The 18391-nt window shown below is 33.3% G+C and overlaps 1 protein-coding gene across 2 annotated transcripts in view; it reads right to left on the minus strand.

The window, feature by feature from the left end:
• LOC145245722 (uncharacterized) overlaps nucleotides 1-13959 on the minus strand; it is an 86463-nt gene extending 72504 nt beyond the window's left edge. The window contains exon 1 of one of the 2 annotated variants that reach the window (XM_080107263.1): nucleotides 12280-13959. In XM_080107263.1, the coding sequence (XP_079963389.1) occupies nucleotides 12280-12459 (180 nt within the window). In that variant the 5' untranslated portion in view covers nucleotides 12460-13959. The remainder of the gene's footprint in view (nucleotides 1-12279) is intronic. The other variant, XM_080107264.1, reaches the window with a different exon arrangement.
• Nucleotides 13960-18391: the final 4432 nt, after the last annotated feature.

An 18391-nucleotide genomic window follows, 5' to 3' on the forward strand; every position in this document is an offset into this window, starting at 1 on the left:
AATTTGGTTTTCTTTTGTGTGTATCGATATCCATATTAAAAACCCTCTTTTCTATTTATTGTATTTATTTGCTTCCCCACCAAAGCAAATTAGGCACAAGGCCGTTTTTAATGTGGGGTAAAAACCAGCTCCCCTAAAAGTACGCAAAAAGGTGACACTCTGGTTACCAAAAATAATAATTGTCCCACTATAGAGGGTTTCCCCTCCATTAACTGGTACAAATTATCTTAAGTGCAGCATCTGCAGAAAGATAATACACTTTGATCCCGGTCCGAAGGCCAAGAACAACAGAAAAAAGGCAAGGTATTTATTTGCTCCCCCACCGAGCAAATTAGGCACAAGGCCGATTTTTAATGTGAGGAGTGAAGGGGAAATGGGGACCAGCTCCCCGGGGAGTAGGGGAGCTGGATAGTGACAATTGGTATGAAGGGCTGCCCCTACATTGACCAAGGTCTTATAATGGTCTTTGCTTGCAGTATCTGCCGGAACAGATACTACACTTTAATCTCGGCCCGAAGGCCAAGAACAACAGAAAAAAGGCAAGGTGTTTATTTGCTCCCCCACCGAGCAAATTAGGCACAGGGCCGATTTTTAATGTGAGTGAAGGGGAAATGGGGACCAACTTCCCGGGGAGTAGGGGAGCTGGACAGTGACAATTGGTATGAAAGGTTGCCCCTACATTGACCAAGGTCTTATATGTGGGGTTGCCCACACATATGGTCTTTGCTTGCAGTATCTGCCGGAACAGATACTACACTTTGATCTTCATATCTAATTTATTTCGTTTAAAGAAAAAATTACAATTAAAAAAATTCCAATATAAAATTAAAAAATTTTAAAAAGTAAAATCTCCAAAAGACAAAACAAATTTAGGCACAAGGCCCTATAAGATCTGTGGAGGGGAGTGTTGCAGGGTCTTTGTAACTAAAGTAAAAATTGGAGTCTTTGGTGACTTTACTCTTGACTGGCAACATTTACCACAATACCTCATTCACTCTGTGGACTAAACTAACTAATGAAAACCCCAGCGTTTTTGCAAAAAGGATATATATACAATTTCTGTGTGTGTGTGTGTGCGTGCAAATTTTTTTTTATATTAAAATGTATGTGTGTGTGTGTGTGTGTGTGTGTGTGTGTGTGTGAAAAAAGTTCAATTCATTGGAAAATAAAAAGTTCTTGAATTTGGAAGAAAAACAGTTTGCGTTGGGGAGTGGGAAATCTAGAAAAAATATACAAAAAATAAAAATTCCTAGTGTATTGTTAGTAAGGTCCCTCCCTGAGCTAATCTAAGTAGTTAGATCGCCTACTGTTTTCCGGGGTACAAAAAACAAGCGGGGAGATCCCTAATGGGGATTGGGAAGAATTCATATCGGGTGTAGGGAGGAAAAATAAATAGATTGTCAAAAACAAAGAGGGGAATATGGGGGGGGGTAGGCAGCAACCTTCGAGTAGGGGTTGACCAGGAGGTGATAAAACAAAAAAGATAGGGGGGGGTAGTGGTAGGGTAGCTTCGGAGCTTCTCTAGTGCCAAAAACAAACAATCGGGGGACAGGGCAATTCTCAACCTCAACGGATTTTTTATCTACAGACTTAAAATTTAGTATATAGGGTATTCAAGACATGTGGAAAACTTTTTAATCAGAAAAAAGGGTGGCGAAGGGGTCAAAGTTGAAAAATTGGTACATGAGGGTCATCAAATTTTTATCTGGTAGTCAACTGTTTCATGAATGCGCATGCATGAATCAGTCATATGACAAATTCTTTATCTTAAGAATAAGTAGGCTTGAAAACACTTTTTAAAAATCGTTTCAAGCAGGCCTAATGGTTATCATACTTTAACTGTCTCTAGGTTTTGGTTTCGATCTCAGAATATATTTTTTACTTACAAGAAGTGAACTGTTTAGAAAAAACATAATACTTGCATGCACATCTCTCAGTTTCTGTATGAATTAAAATATAATATTTATGGATAGTTTACGACTGGGCAACGCCGAGCAGCCTGCTAGTATTCAATATTCAAGTGGATACGTGTACTTGTAAATATTTGCTAAGACATATGTAGCAGTTATGTTGGAAAAAAGGAAGCCTTCTGGACAAGGGTCAGTAAGGTTATGATACATCAAAATCAAAAAAAGTATTTTATAATCAAGCCAATAAGATGCCTTTTAATAAAAAGAAAAACAAAATTGACTTTAAAAGGTGTTTTTGTAATAATGCCAAGCAACATTTTTTTAGAATCCATCTAAAGTTAATGACTTTTAGAGTAGCAACTTGTGTTCAACTAATCATATACAGTTGATTTTTTTGATTTGGCATTAAAATACTGCAAACAAAACTTGAAAGTAATATTTCGTTGACGAAATTAGAAACCGATTTCAATGAAATTCATCATTTTTGGGTTTTCAAGTCTAAAAACAAAAAAAAAAAATCTATTTTTAGAAGAAATGGAAAAACAAAAAGTCAAGTTGAAAAAAAAGAAAAAAACTTGCTATTTCCCACATTTTGTTGATGTTCTTTTTCTGAAAACTTGTTTGGTAACTTTGTCTTTTTTAATGAAACTTCCTTGATAAATTAAGAGGGTTCTTTTTTTGTTTTTCTTTCTTAATTTAGACAAATAGACAAAGGGTTAATAATAATAAAAAAACAAAAACCTACATAATCGGCCTTTTTTTTTTTTTTAAACTGCGTTCTCGACACATTTCTCAGTCAAGTTACTTTGTGACCAAATGTGTGAGTTGACAAGATAACCACAAACATTCATTTTTGTAATTTTTTTTTTATTTTTTTTTTTATACTATTTTTCACCCCAAACAAACCATATTACCACTTGGAACGTAAAGGTCTACTATTTTGGATTGTGTTTAACAGCAGACTGTAGGGAGTTGAGCAGTGAGATGTCTGTTCATATTACATTTAAACATCTGCAGGTTAGTGGAATCAAAGAAGCAGGAAATTCAGTCTAGCAGTTTGATGGTTAAAACTATTAGAGTAGAAGGCTTTCTGACATCTAGAGATCTCAGTGAAAGGGTGGAATTTTGCTGCTTGTCATTAGTCATGAGTATGTACGTAAAAGGGGGCTCAAGTGCTACAAGTTCCTTAGACCACATTCCAGTGAAGTATTTGTAAAACGGACACAGATGCAACATTACGGTGATGGGATACAGGTTGGAGCTTGGCTGACGGTGCAGGACCTATTAGATTGGAGACTCCATTCAAAGAGATTTAACGAAACACATCAAAATACAAATGAAAAAACTTGGAATTTATTTTGTATGCAATTTCAGATTCTTTTTGTGTTGAAAATAGTTTTTCTCAAAAAAAAAAAAAAATTGCAAAGATGAAGATAGGGAAAAACCCATATCATCATCCCTGACAACAGATTTTCTTTTTTCTTTTTCCTTTGTTTGTAATGAGGTATAACCAGATATATGAGGACAAGTTGGTCAGATGTGTAAGTTCTGATTTAATCGACTGCACGCGAGGATAAAGTTAGATAAGGTCTTTTTTTATGAGGTGAAAATCTAGTTGCTGAAAAGGGGGAACTAGATGGAGAGCAAAAATTTTAATTGCCTCAGTCAAGGAGGATTTCTTTATTGATTAAAGATATAATAATTACATCTTACATCTGCTGACAACAAAAATGAGTTCTTAATCTCAACATGCAGAACTTTTTAAGGTAAACTTTAAAAAATAACAAAACAAAAAGAATTTCACATCTTTCATTTAATCTTGCGTTAGTCCCACTAATTTTGCTTAAGTGCTCATAATTCATAGTTAGTAATTTATTTCTTTTCCTCCCTCCAAGTATTCTCCTGACACGTGGTATGGCACGGTTGTATCTCAGTTTTCCTTGGAGGTAGACGTCACTTTGTTCTTCTAGGGTGTCTAGTTACTCCAGCTGACTAACGTAGGTATGATTTTATGATTTATATATTTTCTCATTTTTTCCAGTGGGAATGCAAATTTGTAGATACAAGTGCATACTACGTATCATTAGTTTACTCTGTAATATTTAATATAGAATTAACGTTTTGGTATTTTATTTATCATAAGTTTTGATGGGATTATTATTTTATTTACAATTTATTACTCTTGCAGTCTTGTAACTATGAGCTTAGCTCATGTAATATCTTGATTTTTTATTAGTTTTACAATCTATTTTATTGTATTTTATATTAATATCAACAAGATACAAGTGATTCAAACTGTTTAACAGGAACTGTAAATATATCCTGAATCAACAGGATTACTATATTTTACAAAATAACACTATAAATAGTTTTTTTCTGGAGGTGTATAAACACCCCATCAGACCAACCATGTTTCGAACACCCAGGTGACTAACACAAGATTAACAGGATAATACGGCATTGATCACACGTATGAATAACAAAAGAGTAGAAAAACGTAAATATCGCATTTTAAAAGTTTCTTTCTCTTCGACAATTGGTTCAATAGAAAAGAAAGAATAAAGTAAAAACTAACTCAACTAGTCTCATTGCTATTTTTAGAACCAATAAGAAATGAAAAAATAATTTATCAGTTTTCTTTTTAACTCCTCATGATCCGTAGTAATTTGTAATGAAATGAATATTACAGGAATTTGTTTTTGCCATAATCAGGACTAGCTTGCACTACATCATGATGTAAGGTTTGTAAGCGCATCTTATGTAGTTTCTGAATTTTAGCAGACATGCACACACATTTTCATTTATATAATAATTCTTTTTTAGGGAGGTGATCTGTTTTGAGACACTAAAAAAGCAACTAAAAATAATTAAATATCTCGAGATAAAGATAATTTGTGATAAAAAACCAACATTTGAAAAAAAAAAAAAAATCATTTGTTGTTACTGAACTTTATTTTTCAAACTTTTGTAATAGACACGTCAGATAATCTTGAACTTTGAACTTTCACCTGGTATTCAACCAAATCAAAACCGTTTACCCAATTTCCAATTAAACAGAAATAACATGATTTTCGGTTAGAGATTTTGTTCACAAAAATAAAGTCTACTAAATTAAAAGTGATATTGTTTTTTTTTTTTATATTTGAATCTTTAATTAAAAATTTTTTTTTATTTATTTTATGTTAAGAAAATTTTGGTGCTGCTTGGGTGATCCAAAAAAAGATCTGTAAACATCATTCTAATTTTATGCAGACAAACTAGCAAGGAAACCCAACGTTGCCCAGGAATGAATGATGATTAACAAATGTTCCACACTCCCATATTTTTTTTATTGTAATCAAAATCGGTGAAATCGCACATTTTTTAATCAAATCGATTACCTGCTCTAGTTGGGGACCCATTGTGGTGCACGCGGAGGAAGCTTCATATGCCCCTTGCAGCGATTTAGTCCACAATACATTGTAATCTACATTGCACTGTAGAGAACTTACTGTTGATTTTATAAAACTATTTTTATATATAATTGCTTGAATTAAAGTTTAAAATGCAAAAGTCAAATATCATGGTTTAATTGTGCTCTAAACAGAAACATTCATTTCAAATGCACCCCTGTCATATCAAAGAACCTACTGTTGATTTTATATGCCTGGTCTTATTGCTTGTACAGTGATAATGGCTTAAATTTAAGTTTAAAATGAAAATCAAGCATCATGATGCAATTGTGCTTCAAACAAAAGTATTCATTTCAAATGCGCCCCTGTCATATCAAAGAATCTGTTAATTTTAAAGTACTTCCGTTTTGTTAGACTCAATTTTGTAAATGTTCGACTCAATTGTTGTAATATATTTACACATTTCAATTGCGTTTTTCTTCAGATAATAATTTTGGTTTGTGTGGTAATAAAACTTCTCAAATGAACTTGTGATGTTAGGCTGTGTAAGGTGTTAACTTTAGTCAAAATCGTCTGTTCCTTCTTTCATCGGATTTTTTCCATTATTGATAATTAAGGAAGACATTCCAATAAAAATCTATCTAAGAACATTGCCAGGCACATGAAGTACCTTTGTGTGAAATCTCACAAAAATAGGCCCAACCATTTTTCCAGCGACCTTGGCAATGGATTTGATGTATGTGTTCCATTTCAGATCAGGAGTAAAGGTCAAACCCAAAAGCTTGTCATAACATGGAGCTTCCCCAAGACAAGAGCCATTCATTTCAATTGATGCTAGACGGTGATCAGAGCATTGATGATGGAAAGATAGAAGCTTGGTTCTAGATGCATTAAAATTAACCAGCCACCTCTCTCCCCATTGTACCACGTGATCAAGATCAGAGGAGAGAGAATCAGAGAGAACTTGGTTGTTTACAACCTTTGAAGTGTTGCCATAGATGGAAGTGTCGTCAGCATAAATGTCTATGAATTATCTTAGGATGTGATTTGGGAGATCATTGATATAGATTAGGAACAGAGTTAGGTCCAGAGGAACACCAGCATTAATACTATGAGCTTCTGCTTTGCCTATCAACCACTACTGCATTCGCAATAATTTTTAAGTTTATATATGCCTATGGACTTAATAATATACAATATAATAATCAATAAAGAATTGGCTCTCTAATAATACAAAATCGGTAAAAATCAAAATATCATATTTAAACGTATTTTACGACCGGACAACGTCGGGCGGCCTGTTAGTTTCATTATAAATTCGATGACTTTGAAATATAAAAACAATTAGTTAAAACCTTACGGAAATAAACGAAAATCCCATTCAATTGACTTCATGTCCGTTAACCAAAGTTAATTTCTTTTGTAAGTTGCAATGTCTTTCTAAAACTGCAAATCGAACAATTTTTTTAAAGAGAATCTTGAAAACGTACACGACCCCTAAAACTATAGAGCAAATATAAATGACACTTTATTAAGAAAATAAAACAAATTAGTTTTAAAGATTCAGTATCGGAATGTTTAGAAGGGAATTTTATGGTGACGTGTTACCTCCCCCCCCCTTAGCTTGTCGTTTTAAAATAAAATAATAATAATAATAACAATAATAATAATAATAAAAAATCAATATTATATTCGCTACTGTTATTATAGAAAAATATTTTTAAAAAATTAAATTAAAAATAAAATTTAAAAAATTTAGTTCCATATGGATCAATTAAAATTCATCCTTTCCATCTAGTTATTAACGTGTCTTTTTTTTTTTTTTTTAAATCTAAAATTTAAAATTTGAGAGGGAGAGAGAAAGAAAAATTAATACAGAAAAAAATTGAGAATTTGGAACTTAATTGATATAGATATCAATAATCATCACACACACACACACACACACACACACACAGAATCGAGGCCTTCGTAATATGAAGGCCACGACAGAATGCCACGCAATCATTTCAAGTATTCGACCGAATCAATTTCAAAAGGGGGTTTCCATATTACGACACGTTGCACTTTTTTCGGCCTTCACGACTAAAGATTAGTATCTATTCTATCCTCTGTCAGGGGAGGAGAAATACCAATCAACTGGGGCAATCATAATTTTTGTTTCCAATACAGAATTTCCCATTTTGAGGTAGCTGAACCTCTGACCCCGAAAAACCAAACCTCATATTCAACTTTGCCCGCATGGTAAACAAGTAAATATAGACACGTTGCAACTCTGAACAGAGAAAGAGATGACTATTTTTTGAATTTTTATTTAAAGATTTTTTTTTTAATTATGGAATTAATACTTTACGTTCGAGGTTTACAAATATCGATGGGAAAGCGGATATACACAAACGATAACTATCAAATTTAACTCAAGACAACGGGGAGAGTTTTCACATTTCTTTTAAAACGTGGCGATCGTGTCGACATCAGATAAAAAATGTGATAAGTTTTTGCTTTCTTTTAAATATTAAACGAACAACCGTTTCGAGTAATATCAATAATATTTATTATAACCGAAAGAAAAACTTATACTACAACAATTAAATCGAACGTTTACGAAAACGATTCTAATAGAACAGAAGTACTGCTATATGTAAAAACGGAGCAGTGTTTAACTAAAACGAAATGGAATTTTATTAATATTTTTATAATTCAATACAAGATTGCTTCGTTTCAGTATTCATGATTTTCGATCCAGGTTTTCGTATGCCCGATGCTGCGTTGTTCTTTTATCAAAAAGAAAAAAAGAGTATTAAAAGCCCCCCCCCCATCCCATCACGACGTAATAATAATATATTGATTTTTAAAGTTCCTCATTTAATAAATATTATTAAGAAAAAAAAAAACATTTTTCCCCTCATTTTTTTTTATCGCGTTATCTTATCTGGCATCAATCTATAATGATTGCTTAAAATGTTCGATACTGTTAAAAAAAAATATGCTGCTTGTGTAGGTAAATCCGATTGTGAAATATATGAGTTAAAAATAAAATGACAGCAAAACTTTGTTAGTGAAAAATATTAGCGCACACCAAAAATTATGGAAAATGACCAAGTATTTTTTAAACAAATATCTGTAATTCTTAAGCGACATAAAGGGAGGTAATGCAAACTTTTTTTTTTTTAGATTTTCACGTAAAGATAAAGACGACACATGGCGTCACTCCATCGCAAGATCGTTAATCTTGTAACTCATTCATCATTTTTAATTAAAATTCTAGTTGTTCATTTTTCACTGTATTTCTCAATAACAAATATTTTGTAAAGTTATACTGTCATTTCAGTTTTAACTGCTATATTACATACACAAGCACCAACATATTATCTTCACTTATTTCTGAGGAAATCATTTAACTACAACTCCCCCCCCCAAAAAAAACTGATTACCTTTAAGATTACTATTTTCTTTACACTTCCGGCTGCCCATACCCATGTTAAGAATGTGTCTTTATTTTTTAATAATGTTATTCTTTAGAAAAAGAAAAAAAATTCTAACATTGGGAAGACTTCATTTAATTATTCTCTACTTTCACTTAATTTAATAAACAAAGGATACCATAAAAAGCAATTAAACACGAAAGCTCAACCGGAAGTGATATGGAAACAATAATTGTAAAGATAACCAAACTATTAAAAAAAAAAAAAAAAAAAAAAAAAAAAAAAACTTGCACCTTGGTTAAATACAATTACGTACTTCTTTGTTGCCGTTCTTCCTCAACTGATCTGCCCTGGAAAAGTCACTTCTGATTAATGTTTACCAGTTTTAAAATATGTAAACGAACTTGGCTGTTTTTCAGAATAACAGAAAATTTTAAAACTAGTAAACATTCATCAGAAGTGGCTTTTCCAGGGCATTCATATATATCAGATAACAGATCAACTGACAAAGAATGCCAACAAAGACGTACGTAACTTGATTTTAACCGTTAATTCGATGGTCGTATCGTTTTTGGTATATTCGCATTTTTTCCCCATTCAATCTCCACATTTTGTCGAATTTTATAAAAACCTTTTCGACGCACAAAGATCAACCAGCAGGGCGATTTTGTAAGAGTCAAATAGGTCTTTATTATTATTATTATTATTATTAGAACCGGTATTTTTTATGACAGTACCCAGCAATTTCCCCATGTTAAAAACAACTTTCGATGTTGGGGATCTTTATTCCGAAAGCCGTTCTTAACATGGGGAGGGGGGTTATACCAAGACCGTCTTAAAACGAAGGCCACGGTTATACTATGTTGGATTAAGTCGTAAAAAATACGTTAGAAATTAGTTATAATTTCTCTGCGTTGTCCGGGTGAAGGCGGCTTAAAATTGGTGCTTTTTGCTTATTGCTTAGTCGACAAATCGATTATTTTAAATATATCCTTTAAAACAAAAAAATATTACGTACTTAATTGCCATGTTGAAAAAAAATAGTAAGATATAAAAAAAAAAAATGACGAAAATTCATTGAGTAGAACAACTGCTAATATGTTTTTAGTAAAAAAAAAAAAAAATAATAAAGTTTACCAATATAGACAAATATTGCAGCCAAGACAAGTAATCTAAAAAATGAGCTCCGAGTTATGTCCCTGCGTATAGCTTTCTACTGCGTACTTTTTAACGTCTAAAAGAGATTTTACCCAATTTTCCGTAAAAATTACTTTTAATTAGAAATACATTCCTAATCGATTTTCGTAAATTTTGGATATATAACTATTTTCGGCTTGACAATTAAGTACGTCATATTGTTTTTGCTTAAAACAACATATTTAAAACATCGATCTGTTGACTGTATCTTAATAAGTACCGAAAAATCGAAATAGTCAGGTTTAATTTATACATTATTCTCTTATTTGATTCGATTAATAGTAATAGACTAAATTCGACACGTATATATCAAAGTTACGTATTGGCGAAAACACATACACGCCCACCAACAGATCATCGATAGGAATTTAGACACATGGCAATTTTTTAAGAGGATTTTAAAATAGATCGTTTTATTTTGAACCTAATTGAAAATCGTACTTAACACGCCCAGTTATAAACTTCCTTACATTTTTTTATTAATATTATTATCATTATTATGACTTTTTTCAAGTTGGAATTAACGTAAAAAGGAAACTTAACTATCGATTGTCATTCTTGTCAACCTTTTTTTTTTTGTTCACCTTTTTTTAACGTTTACTTCCACGTTGTCAAAGGAATGCTGACCCAAGTTTGAGGGCATCGGCGAAAAGGTAGAACGTACCACAACAATGCAGAGTTGCATTTTTTTTAATGTAATTTTAGGTTTATTCAATTAAATTAGAAAAGAAAAATTAGTTTTGTTAGAGTGTTTAATAAATATTTTTATTTAAATTTTAAAACTAGTTGAGAAAAAAATAAAAATCAGTTACTTGAAGGATAATATAAGAATACTTTTCCAAATTCGATCACTGATTTTTTTTCTATTAAATTCTGATATATATATATATATATATATATATATATATCGACCAATAATAAATAAAAAACAATACATGCTAACAAAAATCGACGAGGACGAAGAAAAAGATTTGAAGAAATAAATTTGAAAAGAAAAAAGGGAGACGGGGTGACCTGTGGGCGTGCGTTCAATTGAATAACCAGTTGCAGTTAGTAAAACAACAAAATAAAGGATAATTTCTATTTCTTTCTATTTATATATTTTTGAATCAACATAAAAATAAATCGCACAGCAAGTTTAGTTTTAATCCGACATCTTTAGTACAAATATTTACTTAATAAAATAAAAATCGTGTGCTTTACCAAATAAGTGTTTAAAAAAAAAATAAAGCTTTGTTTTCAAAAAAGTAGTTATTGAGGGGTTTCTTCTGTTTACGGAAAGAAAAAAGCATCACTAAGGTGGGAAATGTGTTCTTTTTCTTTTAAACTAAATAGATCTTTCGAAAAAGAAATAAACTGGTTTTGTTTTGTAGTACAAATAAACCATAATAATCCACTTTGGTCGGTAAACTTTAATTTTAACCAGGAATTAATTTGGAATGATCACGGAGAAATCGGCGTGGCAACCATAGCGGAAATTAGTGCCATATATAAAAACTACTTTTTCTTATGGATTTATATAAGGGTCTTTGCTGAGTTGTTTGGTCAATCTATAACATTCAACGGAACACGTGTAAGACGTACCATACATATAACTAATAAAATGTTATAAAAATACACTTGTGATATTGGAATTGTTTATTATGCTCTGAAAGTACAAATCTATTTTTATTGAGCTTAAATAAATCTGACAATTAAAAAAAAAAAACAATTTATTAAATATATACATTAGAAGTATACATTTACCATAAAAATTTATTTAGGGCAGTCATCTACAGAAAAATGTGTCGATCACAGATTTTCAGTGTGGTTAGATTTAATAAGTGGCTGATGAAAACCTGACTATTTTTTCCCTAGTCGGATCTTTTATCAAATCTGATATATATAACAAAAACGAAAATTATCCGCCGTGATGTTTACATCGTAGATTTAAGTTTCGAAAGTGATTTTGGAGACTTTAAATTGACGAATGTATTGTATTGACTCGATCAACATCGAGTTTTACGGTTCAATGTGCCCCTCGAAACTACAGAAAAAAGTCAATATTGATAGAAAAGAAATCCAGATTCTTATTTAAGGATTTTTGCAGCAGTTTTGTTTTTAGTATGGGAGAAATGAGAAAGATAACTGTTATTGAACCAGAACCACGCTATTTTTAAATAGTATTTTCAAGTTAAAGTAAAGTTGTACGATATCTTTTTTTTTTAATTGTTAGGTGAAAGTACAGAATAGTTACAAAACACCCACTTCTCACCATGTTAAGAATGGCTTTCTAAATAACCACGGTTCAATAAGTGCAGGGTGAATGGTTTTACAAAGACAAAAAAAGGAGGTGAAAAGTGTAATTTTGTCTACCTTTTGTTTTTTCGTTTTTTTCTGTGCATTTTTCTTGCTGTCTGTCCGTCCTGATTGAAAACTGGGTGGTGTAGCCGGAGTTCGGAAACCAAAGGTGAACACAAGAAGTGCACAGATGACAACCGCCACGACCGGCACGACGACCACCGACAGGGAACCCAACTCGACCATTTCAAACATCTCGAAGTTTTGTTTAGCGTTTCAGTACATTCAATTACGATGGATCGCGTTTAAAAAAAGGGTTGAATTCGCTCTTTTTTGTTGTTTCCAGGGAGCGGATTTCTTTTTTTGTTGTTATTTCCCGTTTAGAGTCAATATGACTAACAAGTAAGAAGAGAAAGAAAGCAAGAAAATATTAAAAAAAAAAAAAAAAAGAATGAACTCTTCTTTTTTTGTGAATGGATGGAAAAAATGTATAATGGATGGAAGAAGGCACCCTTTTTTTTTAATTGATGATGGAGATTTCTCTATCGTCAGAATAATCAGTTATACATATTTCTTTCTGTTTTTTTTTCTAACTGAATTGTTGTTTTGTATGCGTGTCTTCTAAGATCGCCGGTTTCTCTCTCTCTCTTTTTTTAATTGTGGAGGGGTTCGGGTTTTTTTATTTTTCTCTTTCTCTCTTCATCCACTCAGGAAGGATGATGATAGCCCATATGGTCGACCGACTCACTCACTTTCTTTCCCTTTTTTGTTTTTTTAATTTTTTTTTTTATTTTTGCTACCGTTAGCTCAGACGACAAGAGTGGCAGCAGGAAGAGAACACAACATTTAGTCAGTAGGAGTCAAAAGTTTTTTTTTTTTTTTTTTTTTAGGTTTATTATTTATCTTTCTAACATCTCATGTGAAACTTAGATTTATAGGTATTAAGTATACGTAACCTTAAGCCAGTAGAAACAAAGAGTGAGGGAGGGTAAGAGTTAGTTTTAACGGCTTAAAAAGGTCGAGTGGCAGTGAGAGGAAAATCGTAAACGTGATGATGGTGGAGGAAATAGTATGAATTTTAAAAGGAGTGGGAGTCTGGTTCGAGATTAAGCCACGTGGTAATAAAAAAGGGATGCAGGAAGAGAAGGAAACTATAATTTAAACGTGGTAGGAGTTCCTTTTCCCTCTGAGTAGCGGTCGAAGTATACGTTTATTGAGAGGGTAACTTTCAATGTGAGGATAATAACTAAAGAGTGTCCTAAGTAGAGGCAAGAGGAGAGTTAGACTGCTAATAGTGAGACGACGAAGGAGGAGGGCCGAGATTCGAAGTTAGCCACGTGGTTGTAGTAGCGTTCTTGACATCATCAGCATCTTCTAGTATAACTCATCATCACTATCATCAAGTAGAAAACTAAAACCATGCAACTTGCATCGTGGCCGGCTGAATGTGCGGAAAACGTCATCAGTTTATGTGCAAAAACTTACATTTGCTTTTTAGTTTCTCATTTCGAAAGTTTTTGTCTTTCCGAATTAATCATTGTTTCAATATTAATTTTCTTAGCAATCTGAAATTGCTTGTATTATGGTGCTAAGTAAACAAAAAATGATAATTTTCAGAAAAGTTATTTTCAACAACAATTTTTCAGTTAAAAAATAAAATTCCTGAATGTTTTTCAAAAATAAATAAGGTTAAGGTAGTCAGATGGGGTCCGAAATTCAGCTTTGTTCTGAGTTCAGGGAAACGTCACCGGTGTCGAGGGAAAAACGTAACCCTTAGAATAAACGCGGCAAACTATGAGCTAATTTTTGGAGTTGCTATAACATCAATCAAATAGCAGTTTTACATGGTTAATTAACCTCTTGTAACTTTAATTGTGAAAAAAATTCTAATTATTTGAACTGTTTAATTGTAAAGAATGTCTAATTATTTATTTATAATGTTAAATTAAAAAGAATTCTAATTTTTGAACTGTTGAATTTTAAAACATCTAATTCTTTAAATTATTGAATTAAGAATAATCTAATTCTAAAATGTCTATAGTAGTAAATGCTCGAAAAAATTTTCACTGCTTCTTTTTCTTTGAATTGCTTCTTGTTTTTCTTTAAACTTATCTTGCCTTTGGTAACATTTATTTGTTGTATATTATACCTTTTCCGTTTTTCTGTTGTTCTAAGTTAACAACTCGGCAATTTATTCAGAGGTGCTAGGTTCTGCCTCGATATTGTTGACCTGAGTACTCTGTGATCCACCTTTTTCTGAACTCAGAACAAAGCTGGATTTTCGAACCCCCATCTGAGTACCTCAACAAGAAATATCTCCAAATAATCGACCTTCTGTCTCCGTGTTTCTAGCCTGATTTCGCTTTGGAAAATTTTAATCATGTGATTACGATGTAAGACGAGAAAAATTAATGCAAATAGAATAAAAGGTATTTTTTTTTTACAAGAATGCTCAACGTAGTATAACTCCCCCCCCCACCTCTCCACGTTAAGAACGGCTTTCGAGGTTGAGGATGTTTATTCCAAAGTCTAGCTGTTTGAAGGAAGAAACTGATTATTCTGAAGATAGAGAAATCTCCATCATCAACTTTTGACATTTAGAGACCTCGACAATGAATGGGAGAGATTTTGTTGCTAAACAGGTTGGTGCACAAGTTCAACAAGTTCATCAGAGCACATTGCATTAAAATATTTGTAAAACAGGCACAAATGCAACATGACAGCGATGGGACAGGAGTTGGAGCTTAGTTGACAAAGTGGGACCTATTAGATTGAAGACTCTTTTTTGAACCTTATCCAAGAGGGAGAGACTAGTGGTAGATGCACCAGCCCAAATGTGGCAACAATACTCCATGCATGGGCGAATGATGGCTTTGTAGAGGTACAGAATACTCTCAGGTGTGAGTAGACTTTTAGCTCAATAAGGAGAACCCACCTTCGTTACAGCAGCCTTTGCAATGTCCTCAATGTAGTTATTCCAGTTCATATTGCCCGTGAATGTTAAGGCAAGGAGTTTGAAGGAAGAATTATCAGGTAGGGTGTTATTTGTCATGGATATCGGTGGTTGGAGAGGCGTCTTGTAATTGTTAAAGGAGAGCAGCTTAGTCTTACTAGCATTAAATGTTACCATCCATTTGCGGCCTCATTCCACTATAGTCTGGAGGTTATTTTCTAACGATTCTGTGATTGTCTTAGATTTATATACATCTGTTCTTTCCTCGTGCATATTATAGAGTGTTGTATCATCAGCAAATATACTCATCTCGGACACAATATTATCAGAGAGGTCGTTTATGAATATCAGGAATAATAGTGGTCCAAGGATCGACCATGGAGGCACTCCCGCATTTATGTTATGCTGCTTGGATGAATGTCTATCAATGGCAACCTGGATGTTCCTATTGTCTAAGAAGGATCTAATTATATTTAGTATTCGTCCAGCTACACTGTACAATCAAATTTTCATTAGCAGCCCTTTGTACCAGAATTGATGACTAAATTTAAAAAGTTATTCTAGTAAATTACCTGTTGAAAGTAAGTACAATAACTCTTATCATAGACCCTTCAATGATTACCTCCCTTTTACGTTGTAATCCCATAATCCCTTTTTTCACTCCCCGCTTCCTCTTCTTGTCTCAAATAAAATATACTTCTCTTTATACCCGTCACACACGTGTTTGTGTCCTCTTTCCAATTTTCGTTCCAGTTCCTTTTCTCTTTTCACTGAAATGCAACTCGCAACAGGTTATGGGCCCAGGAATGATAATGGAAGCCGATGGAACAGACTTTTGACGGAGATGAAACCAAATATGAAATTTGGGAGACAAAATTTTTATATCATTTATGCACGCTCGGCCTAAAAGACACCATTTTAGGTATACACCCTAATAGAGACGGAAGCAACACTGAGAGAAATGAAGATGCTTACGCCAAACTTGTACAGTTTTTGAACAACAAAAGTTTATACTTAATAATGAGAGAAGCTACAGATAATGGGAGAAAAGCTCTCAAAATATTATGCGAACATTACGCAAGCAAAGGAAAACCAAGGGTAATCTCCTTGTGCACCCAACTCACGTCTCTCAAAAAGAAAGGAGACGAAAGTGTCGCAGAATATGTGATAAGAACTGAGACAATTTTAACAGCTCTGAGAAATGCCGGGCAAACAGTTGACGATGCCCTAAATATTGCCGTGATATTAAAAGGACTACCAAGCTGTTACAACCCTTTTTTGATTTATGTGATACACAGCAACAAAGAAATAACATTCCTGGAATTTAAAACAGAACTCCATGGTTTCAACGAAACATTGAAACATAAAATCCAGTTGACCAGTGACAAACTGATGAAATTGACATTGTCTTTTTCAGAGAATATGATGGAGAGCCATCACCATCATGACGAACGTGAAATATCGTGCTTCACATGCGGCGGAAAAGGATATTTATCGAAAGAATGTCCCAACAACAAACACAAACAGCGAAAACAGTGGTGTAGTTACTATAAAAGTAACACCCATAAAAGGGAGTTCTGCCGTTATAAGCGAAAAAGATACAATGCAAAAGGCAGTCAACACCGAAGAAAACTCCTTCGCATTCAAAACGGAGGACTACTACTATACCCAGAACTACTAGTCGACGCAGGGGCCACTTCACACATTTTCGGTTTGCCTTGCTAGGCCTACTGCAACATAAAAAGAAAGCTAGACCCAAGATGCCAGAGGGGAATCTTCGTCGGATACGATAGAAACAGCCCGGCATATCTTATCTGCCACCCAGAAAACAGGAAAGTGTGTAAACACAGAATGGTAAAATTCACCAACAACACTAATGACCAACACACTTCAACACAAATCCACTCATCAAGCGATGATGATGCAAATTTTCCCCCAAGAAACTTAATAAAAAATTTAAAGTCAAGGGAAACCCCTGAATAGTTGAATACTGACAAACAAACCGAGACTACAGTAGAAACTAGCTGTTCGCAAAGATACCCGACGCACGAACACAAAATGCCCAGCTACCTAGAAGACTATGTGACGGTAGTCCAGGATGGGAGCGGCCACGCATTAATCGCACTGACTATTGCTACAAGGCCACACACGGCATACCCCGTACTTACAGAGAAGCTGTGATTTCCCCAGCGACACACCACTGGATCCAAGCAATGCAGGAACAAACAGACTCCCTAAACAAAAACAATGTATACCATCTAAAACCCTTACCCAAAGGCAGAATGATAGTAAGCGGTAGATGGGGGTATAAAATCAAAGAAAATACTGACGGGTCCCCTAAATACAAGGCCAGGTTTGTCGCAAAAGGGTACAACCAAACTAAGGGAATGGATCCACACGAGAACACGTTCCCATCAAAATATTCAGAGACAGTCAAAGCGCTATAGCGCTTTCTAAGGACCCCATTCATCGGCAGAGATGTAAACACATCGACATTAACTACCATTTTATCGGAGAAGCTCTGAATAATAACAAAATATAATTAATTTACTGCCCCACAGCAGACATGATCGCCAACATCATGACAAAACCTCCAACCCAAATGAAGCTGGATAAGTTTAAAAAGTTTTTATTCGGACCCTAAACTGACACTAATCTGCTCTCACATATCTTTGTTTTTGTAAACAAAAAATAATAAATAAATAAATAATATGCTAAGAACAAAGGGTGGGTGTTAAAAGTAAGTACAATAACTCTTATCATGGACCCTTTTATGATTACCTCCCTTTTACGTTGTAATCCCATAATCCCTTTTTTTCACTCCCCACTTCCTCTTCCTGTCTCAAATAAAATATACTTCTCTTTATACCCGTCACACACGTGTTTGTGTCCTCCTTCAAATCTTTGTTCCAATTCCATTTCTCATCTCACTGAAATGCAACTCGTAACATTACCTAAACAAAAATATCGTAAAAACTGAATTTAACTTGAAAGTACTATGAGAAAAATAACTTTTTAAATTTAATAATCAAATAAAAAAAAATGTAATTTTTATTTGATTAAATTATTCAAAATAAGAGAAATGATTTTTATTTTAATTTAATTATTTTTATCATGCAATAATTTATATCAGTTGATTACTAATTTAAAAAAAGCCATTATTATTATTTTTTTTCATAGTATTTTAAAGTTAAATTCAGTTTTCACAATATTTTTGTTTATTAAATTGCTAGG

Source organism: Euprymna scolopes, chromosome 23 (assembly GCF_053919585.1).
Source record: "Euprymna scolopes isolate OS-2025 chromosome 23, ASM5391958v1, whole genome shotgun sequence".
NCBI classification, from domain to species: domain Eukaryota; kingdom Metazoa; phylum Mollusca; class Cephalopoda; order Sepiida; family Sepiolidae; genus Euprymna; species Euprymna scolopes.